The sequence below is a fragment of the Pipistrellus hanaki genome, assembly GCF_964339955.1.
Source record: "Pipistrellus hanaki genome assembly, chromosome: 10".
NCBI classification, from domain to species: Eukaryota; Metazoa; Chordata; class Mammalia; order Chiroptera; family Vespertilionidae; genus Pipistrellus; species Pipistrellus hanaki.
Window position 1 is genome coordinate 25312252 of NC_140512.1, and position 17622 is coordinate 25329873.

The 17622-nt window shown below is 34.5% G+C and overlaps 1 protein-coding gene across 6 annotated transcripts in view; it reads left to right on the plus strand.

Moving 5' to 3' along the window:
• RUNDC3B (RUN domain containing 3B) overlaps nt 1-17622 on the plus strand; it is a gene marked incomplete at its 3' end in the record, with an annotated part of 89663 nt that overhangs the window by 50239 nt on the left and 21802 nt on the right. For 5 of the 6 annotated variants that reach the window (XM_084897421.1, XM_084897423.1, XM_084897422.1 and 2 more), the window contains 4 exons: nt 7841-7930; nt 11180-11260; nt 13337-13505; nt 14116-14273. In XM_084897421.1, the coding sequence (XP_084753547.1) occupies nt 7841-7930; nt 11180-11260; nt 13337-13505; nt 14116-14273 (498 nt within the window). Of the gene's footprint in view, nt 1-7840; nt 7931-11179; nt 11261-13336; nt 13506-14115; nt 14278-17622 lie in introns of those variants that run through there. The other variant, XM_084897426.1, reaches the window with a different exon arrangement.

Here is a 17622-nt window from a genome sequence, read left to right on the forward strand (position 1 = left end):
TTTCAAATCAAAACCGCAATGGGATACTACTGCCCACCTACTAAAATGGCTACAATCAAAAGAACACATAATGCCCTGGCCAGGTGGCACAGTTGGTTGGAATGTAGTCCTGTCCATCAAAAGGTTACAGGTTCAATTTCCAGTTGGGTCATGTACAGAAGGTAACGGAAAAATGTTTCTCACATCAATGTTTCTCTCAAAAACGAACAAAAAAACCCATAATAACAAATGTGTAAAATTTGGAACCCTCATACATTGATGGTAGAAAAACAAAATGATATAGCCCCTTTTTAAAAGTCTGGAAATTTTTCAAAAGGTTAAACATAGAGTTATCTCATGACCCAGAGGGAGGTGTGGAGTGGGGGTGAAGAGAGAAAGAAGGGCATCAATGTGTAAAAAACATATGCATAAAAATATGTACATAAATGTTTGTAGTAGCATGATTCAAAATAGCCAAAAAGTATAAATAACCCCAATGCCCATCAACTAATAAATGAATAAATAAAATGTTTATTTCATATGGTGGAATGTTTTTCAGCCATAAAAGGAAATGTGCTTTTTTGCTACTCCTTGTACTTGTGTGCTCATTGGGTATGGACCTGATGCTGCTTTTGTGACATGCAAGGAGTCAAGGCTGAGAACAAAGGTCGTGTTAATTTGAAGATGGTGGGGCATGATAGTTCTGTGGTGCATTGTGAGACTTAAATTAATGAAGGCCTATTTTGAACTCCAGTATTTTTCAATAAGGCAGATTAGATTCCCATATGAAGGGCAGTCAACCAGTGAGACAATAACTCTTACAGAGTTGGAAACAAGGATGAAAATAAAATTGATGTGTTCTAGCAGCAGACAGCAGTTGTCTACTAAAGGGGGAATATGTATTCCAAGTGTACATTCTTAGTTAGAAAATGCAGTTTGGTTCTACCACATCTGACTGCTACAGCATCGTTTTCTCTATTTTTTCACTTTTTCCTTTCTCCATTCCTTTATTGTACATCAAATGAAGATGGGATGGGAAGAATACTAGTACAGTGAAAATACCCCTTTTCTTTATGCTCAGGCTCATTTAACTTTTATCTTTCTACTAGAGGCCCGATGCACAAAATTTGTGCAAGAGTAGACCCTCACAGCCCCAGCTGCCTCGGTTTTTGCATCCCTGGCTTCGTCCAGAAAGTCATCAGGACAGTCGTTCCACTGTTTGGCCCTTTGGTCAATTTGCATATTACCCTTTAATTATTATAGATTCCAGTAGGCTAATTTGCTTTCACTATTTAATAAAAAAAAAAAAGAACAAATAAATCTTTTCATACCTTGTTTGATTGGAGAATTTTAATGTTTTCCATTTATTATTGTAAAACCAAGGATAGTTTTATAATTGTTTTCAAAAAATGTTTTTTGAGAAAGAGGAAGGAAAAGGGAGAGAGGAGAGATAGAAACATCAGTGATAGAGAAATATTGATCAGCTGCCTCCTGCACACCTTCTTCTGGGGATTGAGGCCACAACCGGGCCTGTGCCCTAATCAGGAATCCAACAGGCGACTTCTTGGTGCATGGAATGATGCTCAACCAACTGAGCCATACTGGCTGGGCAGTTTTAAAACTTTTCTTTTTTTTTTTAAATATATATAGCTGTTACATGCAGGGCAACTTATCTTTAAGAAGGAATAAAGAACTCTAAAAGAAACAAGTCCTCGGTAGTTTTTCTTCAAGTCAAGCATCTTGCTTACATAAACTACTTGTTTAAAAAATATATATTTTTTTAAAAGAAATGAAGTACATGTTACAACATGAATTTTAAAAACATTACATTGTCAAGGAGCTAGTCACAAAAGACCAGATAGTATATTATTTCATTTATAGGAAATCTTCAGAATAAGTAAATCTATACAAAGTAGGCCAGTGATTGTGTGGGCAAGGATCGGGGAGGTGGGGAGGATGAGAGGTATTGGAGGAATGGGGTGTGCGCTGATGGCTGCATGCTATTTTTTGGGAGTAATGAAAATATCTTGAATATACTCAAAACCATTGAATTATATTTAAGTGGTAAATTATGCAAACTATATCTTAATAAAGCTGTTGAAAAAAACTTTAAGGCTTATCGAATTATATGTGGGGTAAGAAAGGTAACTAATCAACCTAGTGAGCAACACTTGCCCCACGCTGGTGAATCAGAACTGACCTCAGGCTACTCGCATACCACCAGAGGCTCTTTTGATGGCTGAGCCTAATGAGTAGCTAACAAGTAGAGGCAGATCTCAGGGTGCCTGGGGCCTTTTGCTGACCTATCCCAGGTTTGTTACTGGTGGAAGCCTCCTCATACACCCTGGGCATCCAAGACCAGCAGAGGCAGCCACCTCCTGTGGATTGCTTTGTATCTCCTAACAGGTAGTCCAAGGCTGGTTGCAAGCAGCATCTGACATTGACCTTTACTGGAGTTCCTCCCAAGATGTCCCAGCACACCCACTAGCTGTCTTCAGATCACAAAGGAGCACAATCTCATAAGCTCCACAAGTGGCATAACCAAAAAGATATCAGCAGGCACCAAACCCTGCTAGAGCCAAATGTTCTGTGTGAGTTAGCCCCTACACAGCAGCTCTTACATTGTGTTTGGTGTCAATCTCCACAATCAGCCAGCCTGAGGGCCAATGTTACTCATGGAAAGGCTAACGGCAATAAAGACTAAACTACAACAGGAAGGTTCACAGAACTCATACAAGGGGCACTTCTGGAGCACCTCCTCCGGCTATTAGGGGGACTGCATCACTGAGCCCCTCAGGACACTTTCTACAGAAGGCCACTCTACCAAAACTGGAAGACAATTCAGATCTACCTGATGTATAAGAACAAATACAGAGATGCAGCCAAAATGAGGAAACAAAGAAACGTACTCCAAATGAAAGAACAGGAGAAATTCCCAGAAAAAAGAACTAAATGAAACGGAGGCAAGTAACCTACTAAATGCAGAGTTCAAAACATTGGTCAATGAACTTTGTGAAGAGTAGATGAACTTAATGAGTACTTCACAAAGAGATAGGAAACAAAAATGGAAGTAGAAAACATAAAAAAGAGCCAGTTAGAAATGAAGAACACAATATCTGAAATGAATCAATAGCAGATTAGATGAAGCAGAGGGTTGAATTAGCAATTTGGAAGATAAAGTAGTAGAAAATATGCAAACAGAGTAGCAAAAATAAATTTTTAAAATAAGGATAGTTTAAGGGGCCTCTAGGACAACATCAAGCATAACAACATCACATCATAGGAATACAGTGAGCATGGAGCAACTGTTACAGAAAACCGAAGAAGAGCAAAGCAATACTTAGAGAGATGGAGTTACATTTATTACGCACAGGTCCAGAGGAAAATGTATCTCAAATTCTGGGCCCCAACATGCAGGAATTTTCCCTATTTATATGATCCTACCCTCTTTGTCTCTCAAATGTGGAGTGTTTCTGGCCCCCTTTTGCAAGTTCTTAAAGAGCCAGTGTGTATTGGGGCCTTGCGACTTCAACCAGAGGCCTGGCACCAGCACTGATGACCTTGTCTGGGGAAGGTTAAATCCACAGAGGCCAAATAGCAGGGTTAAAATTTCAAACAACAGTTTTCATACAAGATGGATGCTTCAAACAACCTGTTTATACAACTTATTATCTCTAATTATATTTTTCTTTCATTTGTTGCCTGTCCTCTCCATAGAGAGGGACTATATTTAGTTTGTTCACCATTTTAACTCTAAGTGCCTCAGACAGTTCTTGCCACATAGCAGGAGCTTCTTATACACAAGGCTGGGCAAAGTGGGTTTACAGCTGTGAGTACACGAAACAGAATGTATTCTTGTATTATTATTTGTTGATCATTGTATTATTTATTTCTATTACAACTATAAACCTACTTTTGCTCACCCCTATATTCGTTGATAAATAATGAATCTCTCGTTCATAGCAAGACCTTTGAACATGTACTTTTTGGTCATTTTTTCATTCTGATTCAATTTGGCTTTGAATAGAATAAAATATTTGTTTATAATACTGTAATCTGTTCTGCATATCATGATGGAGAGTCTTATTTCCTCAAAGTTTCTGACAGAAAGACTAAATTGGGGAAGATAGTAAGAACGCTAATAATGAAATTTCTTATATGATAATCTTCCTCCTATTTTAATATTGAACTTTCAGTCTGTAGAATATTTCTGACTCTCATAAAGAAATTTTGAGAGCAGGATATTGTGCAGTACCAATGGAGTTTATACCGGTTGTTCACTTTGGATCCTGCCCGAAGGATATTTTCTATTGAAGTACCCGAAAGGCCTTAAAATAGTTTAACAGAATGAACACTAAGGATAGCACTAAAGAGACATATTTTCATTAAAGTTAAGTTATATGTGACAAGAGAAAAGTATTATTTTTATTAGGGTATTATTTTAACTACTTTTAATGTTTTTCTAGACAACTTAAAAGTAATTGGAAAAAAGTATACCTAATTGAAAAAAAAATAGAGGCTTTTCTTCCAGCTTACGGTCAGGCCAAATAGTACCTTACGATTTTCATTTGCTTCTAAAATACAAAATGTATTCTTTAAAAAAAAAATCTTTATTGAAAGTATTATAGATATTTCCTCCCCCCATTGATTCCTCCCTAGTCTCCCCCCCCACCCTTATATGTAAAACTTTAAATGGAAGTCATATATCTTTTCCACCTTGGTACTTTCAATATTTATGTTTTTGCAATTCAGTACACTGTTTTGGTTAGATCCTTCATATAAAAATGTTTTCTTTAGAACAAAAAATATTTTCAACAAAAGGGAATTTTTTAGTGTATACTTTATCATTTTGGATTAGTCACCTTAGATTTTATTTTGGTTCATTTGTTACATAACCTTGCTTATATAAGCAAAACTTTATTAATGCTTCAATTTTTCTATGAGATAAAAGGAAGAGGTTGAAAGTTTATAATCTTTTGAATTCTTTTAAAGTGCTGATAGCAGTAATCATATTTTCAGTCAAAATTATTGATGAGTTGGTTTGATTAAGGGTATAAAAAGTTAGCTTTTTCTAATAGCTTTTGCCTCCTTAATACACATGGGTAGCTTGTCTTTGATTAAATGATAAAAATAGGATATTTTCGTATAGTTCAGTATTCTTTTAAATACTGAATTAAGTTATTTTTAAGATGTTAACTCAAACTTCAAGGTGTATTTTCTGAGCGAGCTTTTTTTCCTTTGTTTTTATCGTTGACACTATTATAGCCCCTCACCACCACCCCATCCCTTTGCATGCCTCCATCGAACCTCAATCCTCCTGCCTTTTGGCCATCACCACAAGTTTTTTGTGTTTTTCCTTAACCAGAACTAATAATGAAAAAGATCAGCATACAAAGGACAATTCTCTTATTGAACTCTTCCTCTTCCATTTGTTATCGCCTCCCATCTATTGCAGTAAGACTATTGATTTAAATCAAGTCTGCTTCACATAAGGTTTTATTTTTGTGAAATTATTGATTTCACATATAGCAAGCATTTCACTGGTTGGTTTAAAAAATCATTAGTAAAACTAGGGGCACAGCTGTAACCGGTTTGTCTCAGTGGATGGAGTGTCGGCCTGCGGACTCAGGGTCCCAGATTCGATTTTGGTCAAGGGTGTGTGCCAGTTTTGGGCACATCCCCAGTAGGAGGTGTGCTGGAGGCAGCTGATAAATGTTTCTCTCTCATTGATGTTTCTGACTTTCTGTCCCTCTTCCTTCCTCTCTGTAAAAACATCATTAAAGTATGTTTTTTTAAAAACTAGAGGCAAAAAACCCCTCATTATAACAATATTATATACACATATAAAAGAGCTTTAGACTTAAAAAAAAAAATCTCTAAAACAAGATAGTTTGTGATTGTTTTTGGTTTTCTTAAATAGTCCCTAGTACAATACTGAATTTAGGAAACAAGCAAGAATAGTTGTGATCTGATTCTTAAAAGGTACTTTTAAACATGGTGGGCTCATGATGGAGAAATGGTAGACCTTTCCTTATATAGGGAAATACTAGGAATAATGAGTTATTCCCAGTATATATATAAAACAAAACAAACAGAATTATTTTCTAAAGCATATGTCCTATAGAATTTATCTTTGTAATAATAGTTCTTCTAATAGTAAAAAATTCTGTCAACAGCTAATTTTGTCATTGTGGTGGGATAAAATCTCATATATGTAGAATTTATCTAAATATCTTTACCTTATGTAGAAATTCCTTCCATTTACTTTACTAACCTTTGGTAGGCTAAAAGTTTTGGTCTTTCCTCTTTTATATAAGTCAATAATAGCATTTCCCAAATTTTCAAGGAAATACCAAACATCTATTCCAAGCTAGTCTTCCTACCATATTTGTTTGCAGACTTACATCTGTTAGAGGGTGAAGAGTTGTCTCTTATTTTCCTCTTCTTATTTATTTACAATTCCTTATAAACCATAACAGAAGTTAAATTCTTTATTATTTTGTTTTATAAGAAATAGGATATATTTAATAGAAAATATATAGAACTTAAAGTCAAAATAATTTTGGTTTTTTTTTTTTTTTTTCTCCTTGAGCAGTTTATCAACATGAGCTTGGGAAATGGTTTTAACCTTTTACTTTTATTGATGGTGAATTTGAAACTAATGATAATTCCTTTTGCATTTACTTCATGGGCTTTTTTTTTTTTCAGGTATCAAATGATGTGTTTGTAAAAGTATTTGTTAAGACATGAACTATTCAAAATTGATGGTGAAATTATGAACATACTAAAATTGTTTCCAGCCTTTAAAAACTCATAAATACAGAGAAAAAGCAAGACACATATATTTTACTAAATGGGTGGGGTGTTATATCTTAGTGTTCATTGTTTATGTGTAATATAAATAGGTATAACAATTTAAGGATCCCTGGTTACTGAACATGAATTAGTTTTTGCGTAGTATTTTCTCAGTTTTCTTACATTATTTTGTGGAAAAAATACCTAAAGCCTATATTATGACTTTTTTAAAAAACATTTACTTTAAAATAAAATTATACTTTAAAAACTAACATTAGTCAAAACAGAAGGATTTGTAAGAATTAGCAAAAATATTAATATTCACATTTTGTCAAATTTTGTATTTCATATACAATCACTTTAGTAGCCCATCTGCCCAATTACCGTATTTTCCGGCGTATAAGACGACCTTTGAAACGAAAAAAACCTGCTCAGATTGGCCAGAGTCAGAGAGGTGGTCTATTAAAAAAAGAACTGGTGTTGCCTCGGAAGTGGGGGGTAGTCTTATACAGCGACTATAGGCCTAAACCTGTTTTACCTGTAAAATTAGGGGGGTCGTCTTATACGCCGGAAAACACGGTAATATTCCAGTGTTAAAGGTTGGCATAAATTACTAATGATCATACCTTCCTATTTCTTAATTTAGGTAATAACCTTTGGAATTACAGGAAAACATAATGTGTGTTTGTGTTTGTCTCGTGTATAGAACAATAGTCTACACGGTTTTGAAAAAAGACTAGTATAAATGATTGTGAATGTGCCACCATTCAGATTACATTTATATTTCTTCACTACTGGGAAGAATGCTAGGCAGTCTAGGTGCATTTAGAGTCACTTTGGGGTTTCTTTTTAAGAGAAGTGGAAACACTTAGAATGATTTTTGTTGTTATGGTGATGGGTTTTTCCCCCCTCCTAAATATCTGTAAGAGTTGGGTGTCCCAATTATGTTTTTATTTTGACAAACTAAATACAATTTAGTTCTTTCTAGTTTACCTTGGGCTCTGATTTCTCTAGACGGAACTTGCCTGTTTTTAATATTTATGTATTCACCCATTTCATCTTTCAGAAGATTTTATGAAGATGGAGCAATTGTCTTGGGTGAGGAGGCAAATATGCTTGCTGGCATGCTGCTTGGGCTCAATGCTATTGATTTCAGGTACTTAATCCTCACTAAATGTATTCCGTTTTAAATTATGCTACCTTGTATGGTTTCTACTTATGATTTTTTTCCTTTCAATTTTCTAAGAAAAGCACATACTTGAATACTGACATTTGATTCGTGTTGTTCCCTTTTAAATGACTACATTTTTCTAAATCGGTTTGCTCTCAGGGAAAAGATTGTCTCAAATTCTAGAAATTAACATTAAAAGTAGGTTCAAAGCTAGAAAGATTTTTATTATTTCATGTACTGAGATAAAGAAGACCCGGACAGGATATCTTGGGTGTCTTATGTTTCTTGTGTTAGTATCTAGAATATAAAACATATTGTTAATACTTACTTTGATTATCAACAAGATGAATTGATTCCAGAATAAGATTACAAGCAAAAAAAGGGACATTGTAATTTCTTTTTAGATTTTACAACCTTTTTGCATTTCTTTAACTCATTTAAGATTTTACGTTATACTGATAGTAAAAGGTTCTTCTATAGCAAGAACTCAAACATAACAATGAAAGAAATATTATATTTTTTATTTAAATATATCACTTAAAATACAAGAATATTATTAAAATAAGTTTAAATTAAAATCTACTTTTAGGTCTTTAATTGAAAAATAATGTTGCCCATTTTCACTGAGGTTCCCTTTTTCTAGTAAATCACTTACTTTTCAAAATATTTGTCATTTTCTTTAATAAAGTAGTTTTAGATTAGTTAGCTTAATTGTTTAGGATAAACATGATGGGTGTAATATGAAGGTTGTCTTATGATCCCTCTAAGAATGTCAACTTGTTACATGGCATGCTGATGGCTCTGTCTAAATCCTTTACAATTTTATTTTTTATTTAAAAAACAACAACCTGGGAGAAGAATAAATTATTGATTTATTGGAACCCATTGATACTATATAATCAGCTGGAAGCAAATATCTTAAAGATACATTAGTAATGTTTCTGTAAATGAAGGGAAACCCATATAAAATGTTGCTAAATTAATTCTCTTTATTTAAATCTGGAAACAACACATACCCCTGATATTAATATATTAAAACAAGTATTTCCACAGTCAAACTTCCCAAAGAAACCAGGAGGTAGGACTTCACAGATAAATTTTTTCTTTTGAAAGATTAACCTACATCTTTTAAATATTTCTTTATCTTACTAGAAGGTATATTGTTTCCTTTTAATAATAGTAAGCTTTGTTTTCTTGTAAAATTTTAAATGTTTTATTTTTATGTAATTTTTTAATTAAAAACATTTTTCATTAGTTTGTATTTAATATTATTTTGCTATTCATTTCAAGTATATAGCATAGTGTTTAGATAATCATATGCTTTACCAAGCGTTGCCCCTGATATTTCTAGTGCCCAACTGGCACCATACACAGTTATTATAATACTAGAGACCCGGTGCATGAATTCATGCACGAGTGGGGTCCCTCAGCCTGACTGGTGATTGGGCCTGATTGGGGCTTTCTTGCTTCCTGATTGGGGCTAATTGGGGCCAGCCCCAAGGGGAGGGACTGCGGGAGGTGGGCCAGCCACGGGAGGTTGGCTGTGAGAGCACACTGACCACTAGGGGGCAGCTCCTACATTGAGCACCTCCCCCTGGTGGTCAGTGCACATCATAGCGACTGGTCAACCTGTCATTCGGTCAACCAGTGATAACTGTCGCTTAGGCTGTTACATATATAGATTACTGACTATATTTCCTATGCTGTACTTTACATTCCCATGACTATTTTTTAACTGCCAATCTGTATGCCTCTCAATCTAACAATAGTAATCTTAAAACAAAACACCTTTTAAAAAACAAAATAAAACAAAAACCAGCTGTATATACCATTGTACAAAACAAAGATTATTGGATTGGGGAACCAGGATATCTGGAGATTTTTTTTACTGGCTTTACTTAACTGTTTTCTTGTTGTCATGGCCTTAAAAAAACATTGAATGGACATTAGATGATTTTTTATTTATTTATTTATTTTTTTAGGTCTAAGATACAAGTCATTTCACCTATTCAAATAGTTTAGAAAAACTTCATTTAAAAAAATGTTTTTATTGACTTTAGATAGATATGAAGGGAGAGGAATAAAGAAATAAAAACATTAATGAGAGAGAAGCATCAGTTGGCTGCCTCCTTCATGTCCCCTACTGGGGATGGAGTCAACATTCAACCACTGAGCACACTGGCCAGACTTTTTACTTTCTTTCTTTTTTTTTTTTTAAATTAAAATTGTTTTATACTACTTTATTTAGGGAGAGGGGCATCTCCATTTTCACTCCTCAATAGATTTTATGTATTTCTCATATGCTTCTTCACTCATTGGTTCACCCAGTTCTGCAGGGTTACTCAGTGTCATCTGGGTCAGCCAACCACCTTCGTGACGAGATGTGCTGACAAGTCCTGGATTTTCTGCAAGAGCTTCATTAATTTCAGTCACTTCTGATAGAGAATAGAGTCACTAGCAGCTTTCACAATTTCCTAAGCACCAAATTCATCTTGTTTGTTCAGTTTTGTCCCAGTTTCAGGCAGACTTTAATAAATGATGTCTCCCAAAGCTGCCTTTACAAAACTGCTGATTTCCACTGTTTCAATACAATTTTCTGTTGTTACTCAGTCATGTTTCTCTGTGAATTTACTCACGGAGAGCAGTCGAGGCCAGTGTGTACCTGGGCCACACATTCCCCAATGTTCAAAGGCAAAAACCCTCGTTTTCTAATTATTCAGATATTTTTAGGAATAGTGAGTGTCACCTGAGAACTTGTATGAACAAATCTTCATTTAAAACTTCTCTAGTGACATCATAAAAGGTTTAATAAAGACCAAGACAGTATGAAATAATGTTTGAAAAGATTCCTCCATATACAGAGTATACCCCCAAAAATGTATACACACTTTGAGTAATTATAAAGTCAGTATTTATTAAAATACATTTCATTTCCAAATTGTAATAGAATCAGCTGGCAAAGTGTATATCCATTTCTTGGGACACCCTGTGTTTTACTTTTGTGGGATATATTTTATGTAACAAAGTATTAACTTGTACAGTTCTTTGTCATTTAGATTGAAGGTAAAACATCTTATTGAGATATTTATTTGTAACAAGTAACATTTAAATTACAAACAAAAAAATTACCTACACTTTGATGAAATAAATGTCTCTAGCAGGTTGTTTATGACACTTAACTTTGATTTAAAATTTTATATATGAATATGGAATATTTATTGTCTGTTGTCTTAGCTTCTGCCTAAAGGGAGAGGGACTGGATGGCAGCTTTCCTGCTGTAATAGACTACACACCATATTTGAAGTTTACCCAAAGGTATTTGACATTTAGAAATATGTTCTTGAAATCCAAATTTATTGTTAAATGCCTTGTTGCACAATATATTCATCTGATTAAAATTACTTTTTATAAAACATTTATTTAATGTTAGAAATCATTCATAAATATAAACTCTAGTTGCATTTTTAGTATTTATATAAGTATGCACTTACTATATAATTATAATCCCAGCATATATGTAGTTTTTTTTTTAAAAGTACATGTATTTTTTGCTGTAATTATGATAATCTAATTGCTCTATAATCATCCATTGAGATTTTACTTTTTAATTTTTTACTTTTTAATTTTGTAATTAATTATTTAGACTGTTTTCCATTTTATCTTCGTTATAAAGAAAAGAAACATTTTTGTGCAAATCAATTTTATTTTTATTTATCTTTTGAATTTACAGTTATTCAAGTAAATACAACAAAAATTTTATGGCTCTTAAAGTCTACTTTTATAAAAAGAGTTGTACCAATTACCAGTCTTATGTGAGAGTTATGGATTTTCCACAATCTCATCAGCATTGAAATTTAATCAAATTAAATCCATAGATTTTTCTGAAGGTCTGCCTTCACTTATTGATTTACTGAATAGAATGATGATTTTTACATACTTCTAAAATGTTCTGATTAGGCCAGAGCTGTAAGGGAGAGAGAAAGAAAGTGAAAATAATATAATGCGTACACACACAACCACGAAACCGTTATTTATGGAGTACCAAATGTAAGAAAGAAACATAGATGTTGAGAGTATTGAAACACATAGATGTTGAGCGTATAGAAACTTCATGAATTTCTGAAAAATAACACATTTCTTATCTCCAAGATGATAATTTAGTGAGAGAAGTCACCATTATTTCAGAGCTAGTAGTGAGAGGTATTTTGTATGCTGAGGGAGAAGGAGACATAGAGTATAGTGGTACCAAGCTTTCTAACTTAAGTTAGTGTATTCCTGAGGAAAAGGGATAATTCTAGTACAGTAGAGCCTAAAAAGTACAGCAATAAGATGCTTTGAATAGGCATAATATTGAACTGTTTTGGGATATGTTGAGTTATAGTACCTTTTGTGAATGTAATGAATAGTTAAAAATAATATTAGAAAATGATAGTAGTAATATTTATTGAATGTTTATTATATATAAGGCATTGTTCTAAGAACTTTACTTCTGTTAACTCATTGATCCCCAAAAGGCAGTGAGAAATGAGAAAACAGAAATATAGAAAGGTTAAATAACTTGTCCACAGTCACACAGGTAGTTTATGCAAAGTGGGCCACAAGTCTGAAATTAAAGAGCAAAATCACAGCTGGAGATAGGAGGTTGGTCATTAACATGAAGATGGGAAGGCTATTTTTGTGATTTAGGAAGTGACTTAAATTAATATATAAAGTTAAATACTAATCTGCCTCTCTTACATAAAAGCTATAGTAATCATTACAAGGCTTTTTTAAAGATATAATTATGGAATCTTTTCAATTGGTGCCCTCAGAATGAATTTAACGATTTTACTCTGTGTCCTCAACTGTTTAACCACTCCCCCACCCCCCTGATTTTTATGCAATTTCCTTTCTTTGATGCACAAATCCAAAAACGTACAGATAGCTTTCTTTCCTTTATGTACTAAAGGGTTCCTACCAACTTGCTATGTAACAGGCACTAAAACGAAAAAGGAAATGCCACTTCAACCTAGTCACTAACCAGTTATTATTTCTGACCATAGTTTTTCATTTTAGAAAGATTTAAACTATCCTAATTGACCCGATATTTTAAAAATGTAATCGCTCCTACCCAAATATACATGTATTTAACACATTAAAAAAAAAAAACCTCTTATTAGTTTCTTAATTTTAAGAAACCTTCAGAGTCTGTCCCTCCTCAAATTACTGCATGAAATAATACATATTCATTGCAGAAAAATGAAAAAATATAAAAAAGGCATTTCAAGAAACAAAAGTCTTTGTATTATCATTGATAATAATGGTATGTGTAGTGTTAAATATACAGAAGTATTCTTAAAAACCGGAGTGGAACACAATATTAACCTTCTTTTTAAACGCCCAACCTCCCAGCTCTGACAGCATCAGCAGCGACGAGGAGGAGCTGAGGACGCTGGGCAGCAGTGGCAGCGAGAGCAGCTCCCCGGAGAACGTGGGGCCTCCTTACATCATGGACGAGAACACGTGGTTCAACAAGTGTAAGAGGGTCAAGCAGAAGTACCAGCTCACCCTGGAGCAGAAGGTACCAGCCAGTCAGTGTCAGCAGCCTTTAGTCCCGCGCTCCCTGTTGCCTTTGGACAGTCTCTGCCGAAAGCGCTCTCAGTGGGATAGAAGAATGCTTTAAGAAAAAAATATTCTAATTAATATCCTTAGAGGAATTTGTAAGCACATTGTAGCTAAAAAGTAGGATGTCATGAGAAGGGCACCATCAGACATGATAGAATTGTTGGAAATGAAAATTAAGATTTTATGAATTAAAAAATTCAGTATAAGGGTTTGAAGGATAAATTCAGTGAAGTCTTTCAGAAAACAGAGCAGAAGGACAAAGAAATTGTAAGTGGGTAAAAAATAACTGACAGAAGACCAGCCCAAGAAGGCTGAAAATGTTTTAACTAAGTTTTACCTTAAATTACAAATGCATTTTAATGAACCTTAAAGCAGAGCTTTAAATAATGAACATATGTTAAATTTTTGTACTAAATTAAAAAATTAGTTTTACTGTTTCATCAGTGATACTATAAAAAAGTTTTATTACAATATAGATATGACTAACATTTAAGCTATTGAGCATTTGTCTTCAAAATACAGTCCAATTTTGTAGTTGGCTACCTCTTGCTGATCTGTATTTCCAGGCTTATCTTGAAGAACTCTTACGACTTCGAGAGAACCAGCTGTCTGAATCTGTCTCCCAGAATAAGATACTACTACAAAGGATTGAAGATTCTGATCTGGCCCATAAATTGGAAAAAGAACAATTAGAATATATAATTGTGGAGCTGCAAGATCAGTTGTAAGTGAGATCCTTTTGGGGAAAAAAAATTAGCAGTATATGATCATAACTAAATGTCATGTTTTAACATAAGATTCAAATTCTAAGAAATCAGATCGCCTGCTATTTTCCTTTTCACTTCTCTTTTTTGAAAGTTTATTTTTTGTTTTTCTTATTATAAAAGTAATCCATGCTCATTGTAGAAACATTACAAAATATAGGAAGAAAACAAAAATTACCTTCAGTTGTGCTACCCAGACTTAACTAACACAATTTGGTTGGATTCTTTGAAAAGCATATGTTTAATTTTGAAAGCACTTATTTAGTTATTGATTGAGTGGTTGTAGCAATATGGAACATAAGACCAGTGCTGCTAAAAGAGCAGTGCCACAGCATAAACTTCTTGTTGCCAGAATATCACTAAGCACAGTTCAGTATAGCTAACTTTTCCCTCTAGCCAGACTTCCTTCAGTGGAAGAAGCTGTGTATTGATCTACAGTCTAGGACAAGCTCCTTAACTTGTCACTATCCAAAGCACTTGTACTAATCATACCATTTTGTCAAAACTTGATTTTGTCAATTCATTGCTTATAGTGAAAATCTCATATTAATATTTACTTAATCTTAAAGGATGATTTTTATATAAATTTTCTTGAAATAATTTTAGGCTTTTGGAAAAGTTGCAAGGATAGTACAATTTCCATATGGCTTTTCCTAGATTCACCAGTTTTCCTTTTTTTTTAAAATATATTTTTATTTCAGAGAGGAAGAGAGATGTAGAAAGAGATAGAAACATCAATGATGAGAGAGAATCATTGATTGGCTGCCTGCTGCATGCCTCCTAATGGGGATCGAGCCTGCAACCCAGACAAATCTAGGCCTAGCTGGTTTGGCTCAGCTAGGCCTAGATTTGCCAGTTTTCAATATTTTGCCACATTTGTCTTCATTCTCTTCTTCTCCCTATATATATATACAGACTGATGTATTATTTTTTAAACCACCTGAGAGGTTGCATACATCATGTCTCTTTGCCTCTTAATACTTCAATGTGTTTTTCCTAATAACAAAGATATTCTCTTACATCACCATAGTTCGGCTTTCAATTTAAGACATTTAAATTGATACGATGCTTTTATCTTATCTATCACTCATACTTCACTTTCATCAGTTGTCCAAATAATGTCCCTTATTGCAACTTTTGTTTTTCTGGAAAGGATCTGATCCTGGATCATGTTTTGAATTTGGTTGTTAGTCTCTTCAGTCACTTTTAACTTAGAGTAGTTTTTCAATGTTCTGTCTTATAAGAGATTGGATTTTCTGAAGAATACAGGCTAGTAATTTTTATGAAAATGTCCCTCGATTTTAGTTTGTTTGTTCTTCCCTCTGATTAGAATGAGCTTATCCATTTGTGTCTCGATTACAGCCTAAGTGGTGTGTCCTCAAATATCACATCTAGAGATACATGAGGTCTATTATTGGCCTTTTAGTAGTGCTATAAATTTTAATCATTAGGTTAAGATGTTTTTCTCTTCTGTATAGTCACTGTTGTCCCTTTTGTAATTAACATGTAATTTGCAAGGAACATAAAAATTTATGTTATCTAGGAATTTGTATGTTGATGAAAAGAATTATGTCCATATATTGTTTCTTATATTTTTCTAGTATTTGAAAGTTTCTTATATTTTTTTTCTAATTGTCTGGTGGAGTATCACTCAGGGGCAGAGTAACACCTTCAGTAGCCCCTTGCTACTGAAGCCAAACAATAGAGATTTCTGGTTATTTCTTTGCAATGAAAAGATTAAGGTGACTTAATCATTCTTTTACAAATAATCTTGGTAGTTTGTCTAAATTGTTTTAATATAAGAATTATTATGAAATCAGTTTTTATTTAATCAGCAAGGTATTTTCCTTTTCCCCATGTTTATTGAATTTATTGGGGTGACACTGGTTAACAAAATTCCACAGATTTCAGATATATAATTCCATAATACATCATCTGTACATCACTTATCTCCCTGTATCTTCCTCCATCTTCTCTCTCCCCTACCACCCACCCCAGCAGTCACTACACTGTCATCCATGTCCATGAATTTTTTCTCTCTTTTTTTCCTCATTACCTCTACGACGCCTACCCAGCCCCCAACCCTTCTTCCCCTTGCTCTTTCAACAGCTGTCAACCTGTTCTATGTCTATGAATCCGTCTCTATTTTGCTTGTTAGTTCATTTTGTTCGTTAGATTCCACACATGAGTGAAATCAATTGGTGCTTGTCTTTCCCTGAATGGATTACTTCATCTAGCATAATACTCTCCAGATCCATCCATGCTGTCACAAAGGGTAAGATTTCCTTCTTTTTTACAGCAAGTAGTATTCTATTCTATAAATGTTCCACAGGGTTTTTTATCCACTCATTTATTGGTGGTCATTTGGGCTGTTTCCAGATCTTGGCTATTATAAATAACTAGAGGCCCGGTGCACAAGATTCATGCACTGGGGTGGGGGTGGGGGTCTCCTCAGCCAGGCCTGCACACTCACAGACCGGGACCCCATCGGGGGATGTCTGACTGCCGACTTAGGGGATAGGGCCTAAGCCGGCAGTCAGACATCCATGCAGTCAGGGGCTCTCACAGTCTGGGATCCTCACTCCTTACTGCCGCTAGGCTCTCCAGCCATGAACCTGGCTTCTGGCTGAGTGGTGCTCCCCCTGTGGGAGTGCACTGATCACCAGGGGGCAGCTTCTGTGTTGAGCATCTGCCCCTGGTGGTCAGTGTGCATTATAGCAACAGGTTGTTCCCCCATTCAATCCGTTTGCATATTAGGCTTTTATTATATAGGATGCTGCAATGAACATAGAACTGCATATATTGTTTTGCTTTAGTGTTTCCGGTTTCTTTGTATAAATTCCCAGAAATGGAATATCTGTGCCACAAGGCAGTTCCATTAAAAAATTTTTTTTTAATTGATTTTTTTACAGAGAGGAAGGAAGAGGGACAGAGAGTTAGAAACATTGATGAGAGAGAAACATCGATCAGCTGCCTCCTGCACACCTTCTACTGGGGATGTGCCTGCAACCAAGGTATATGCCCTTGACCAGAATCAAACTGGGGACCTTTCAGTCTGCAGACCAATGCTCTATCCATTGAGCCAAACCGATTAGTTTTTAATTTTTTGAGAAAACTCCATACTGCTTTCCACAGTGGCTGCACCAATCTGCATTCCCATCAACCATACGAAAGGGTTCCCTTTTTTCCACATCCTCACCAACATTTATTTTTTGATTTATTGATTAGAGCCAGCCATTCTGACAGGTGTGAGGTGATATCTTGCTGTGATTTTAATTTGCATTTCTCAGATGATTAGTGACATTGAGA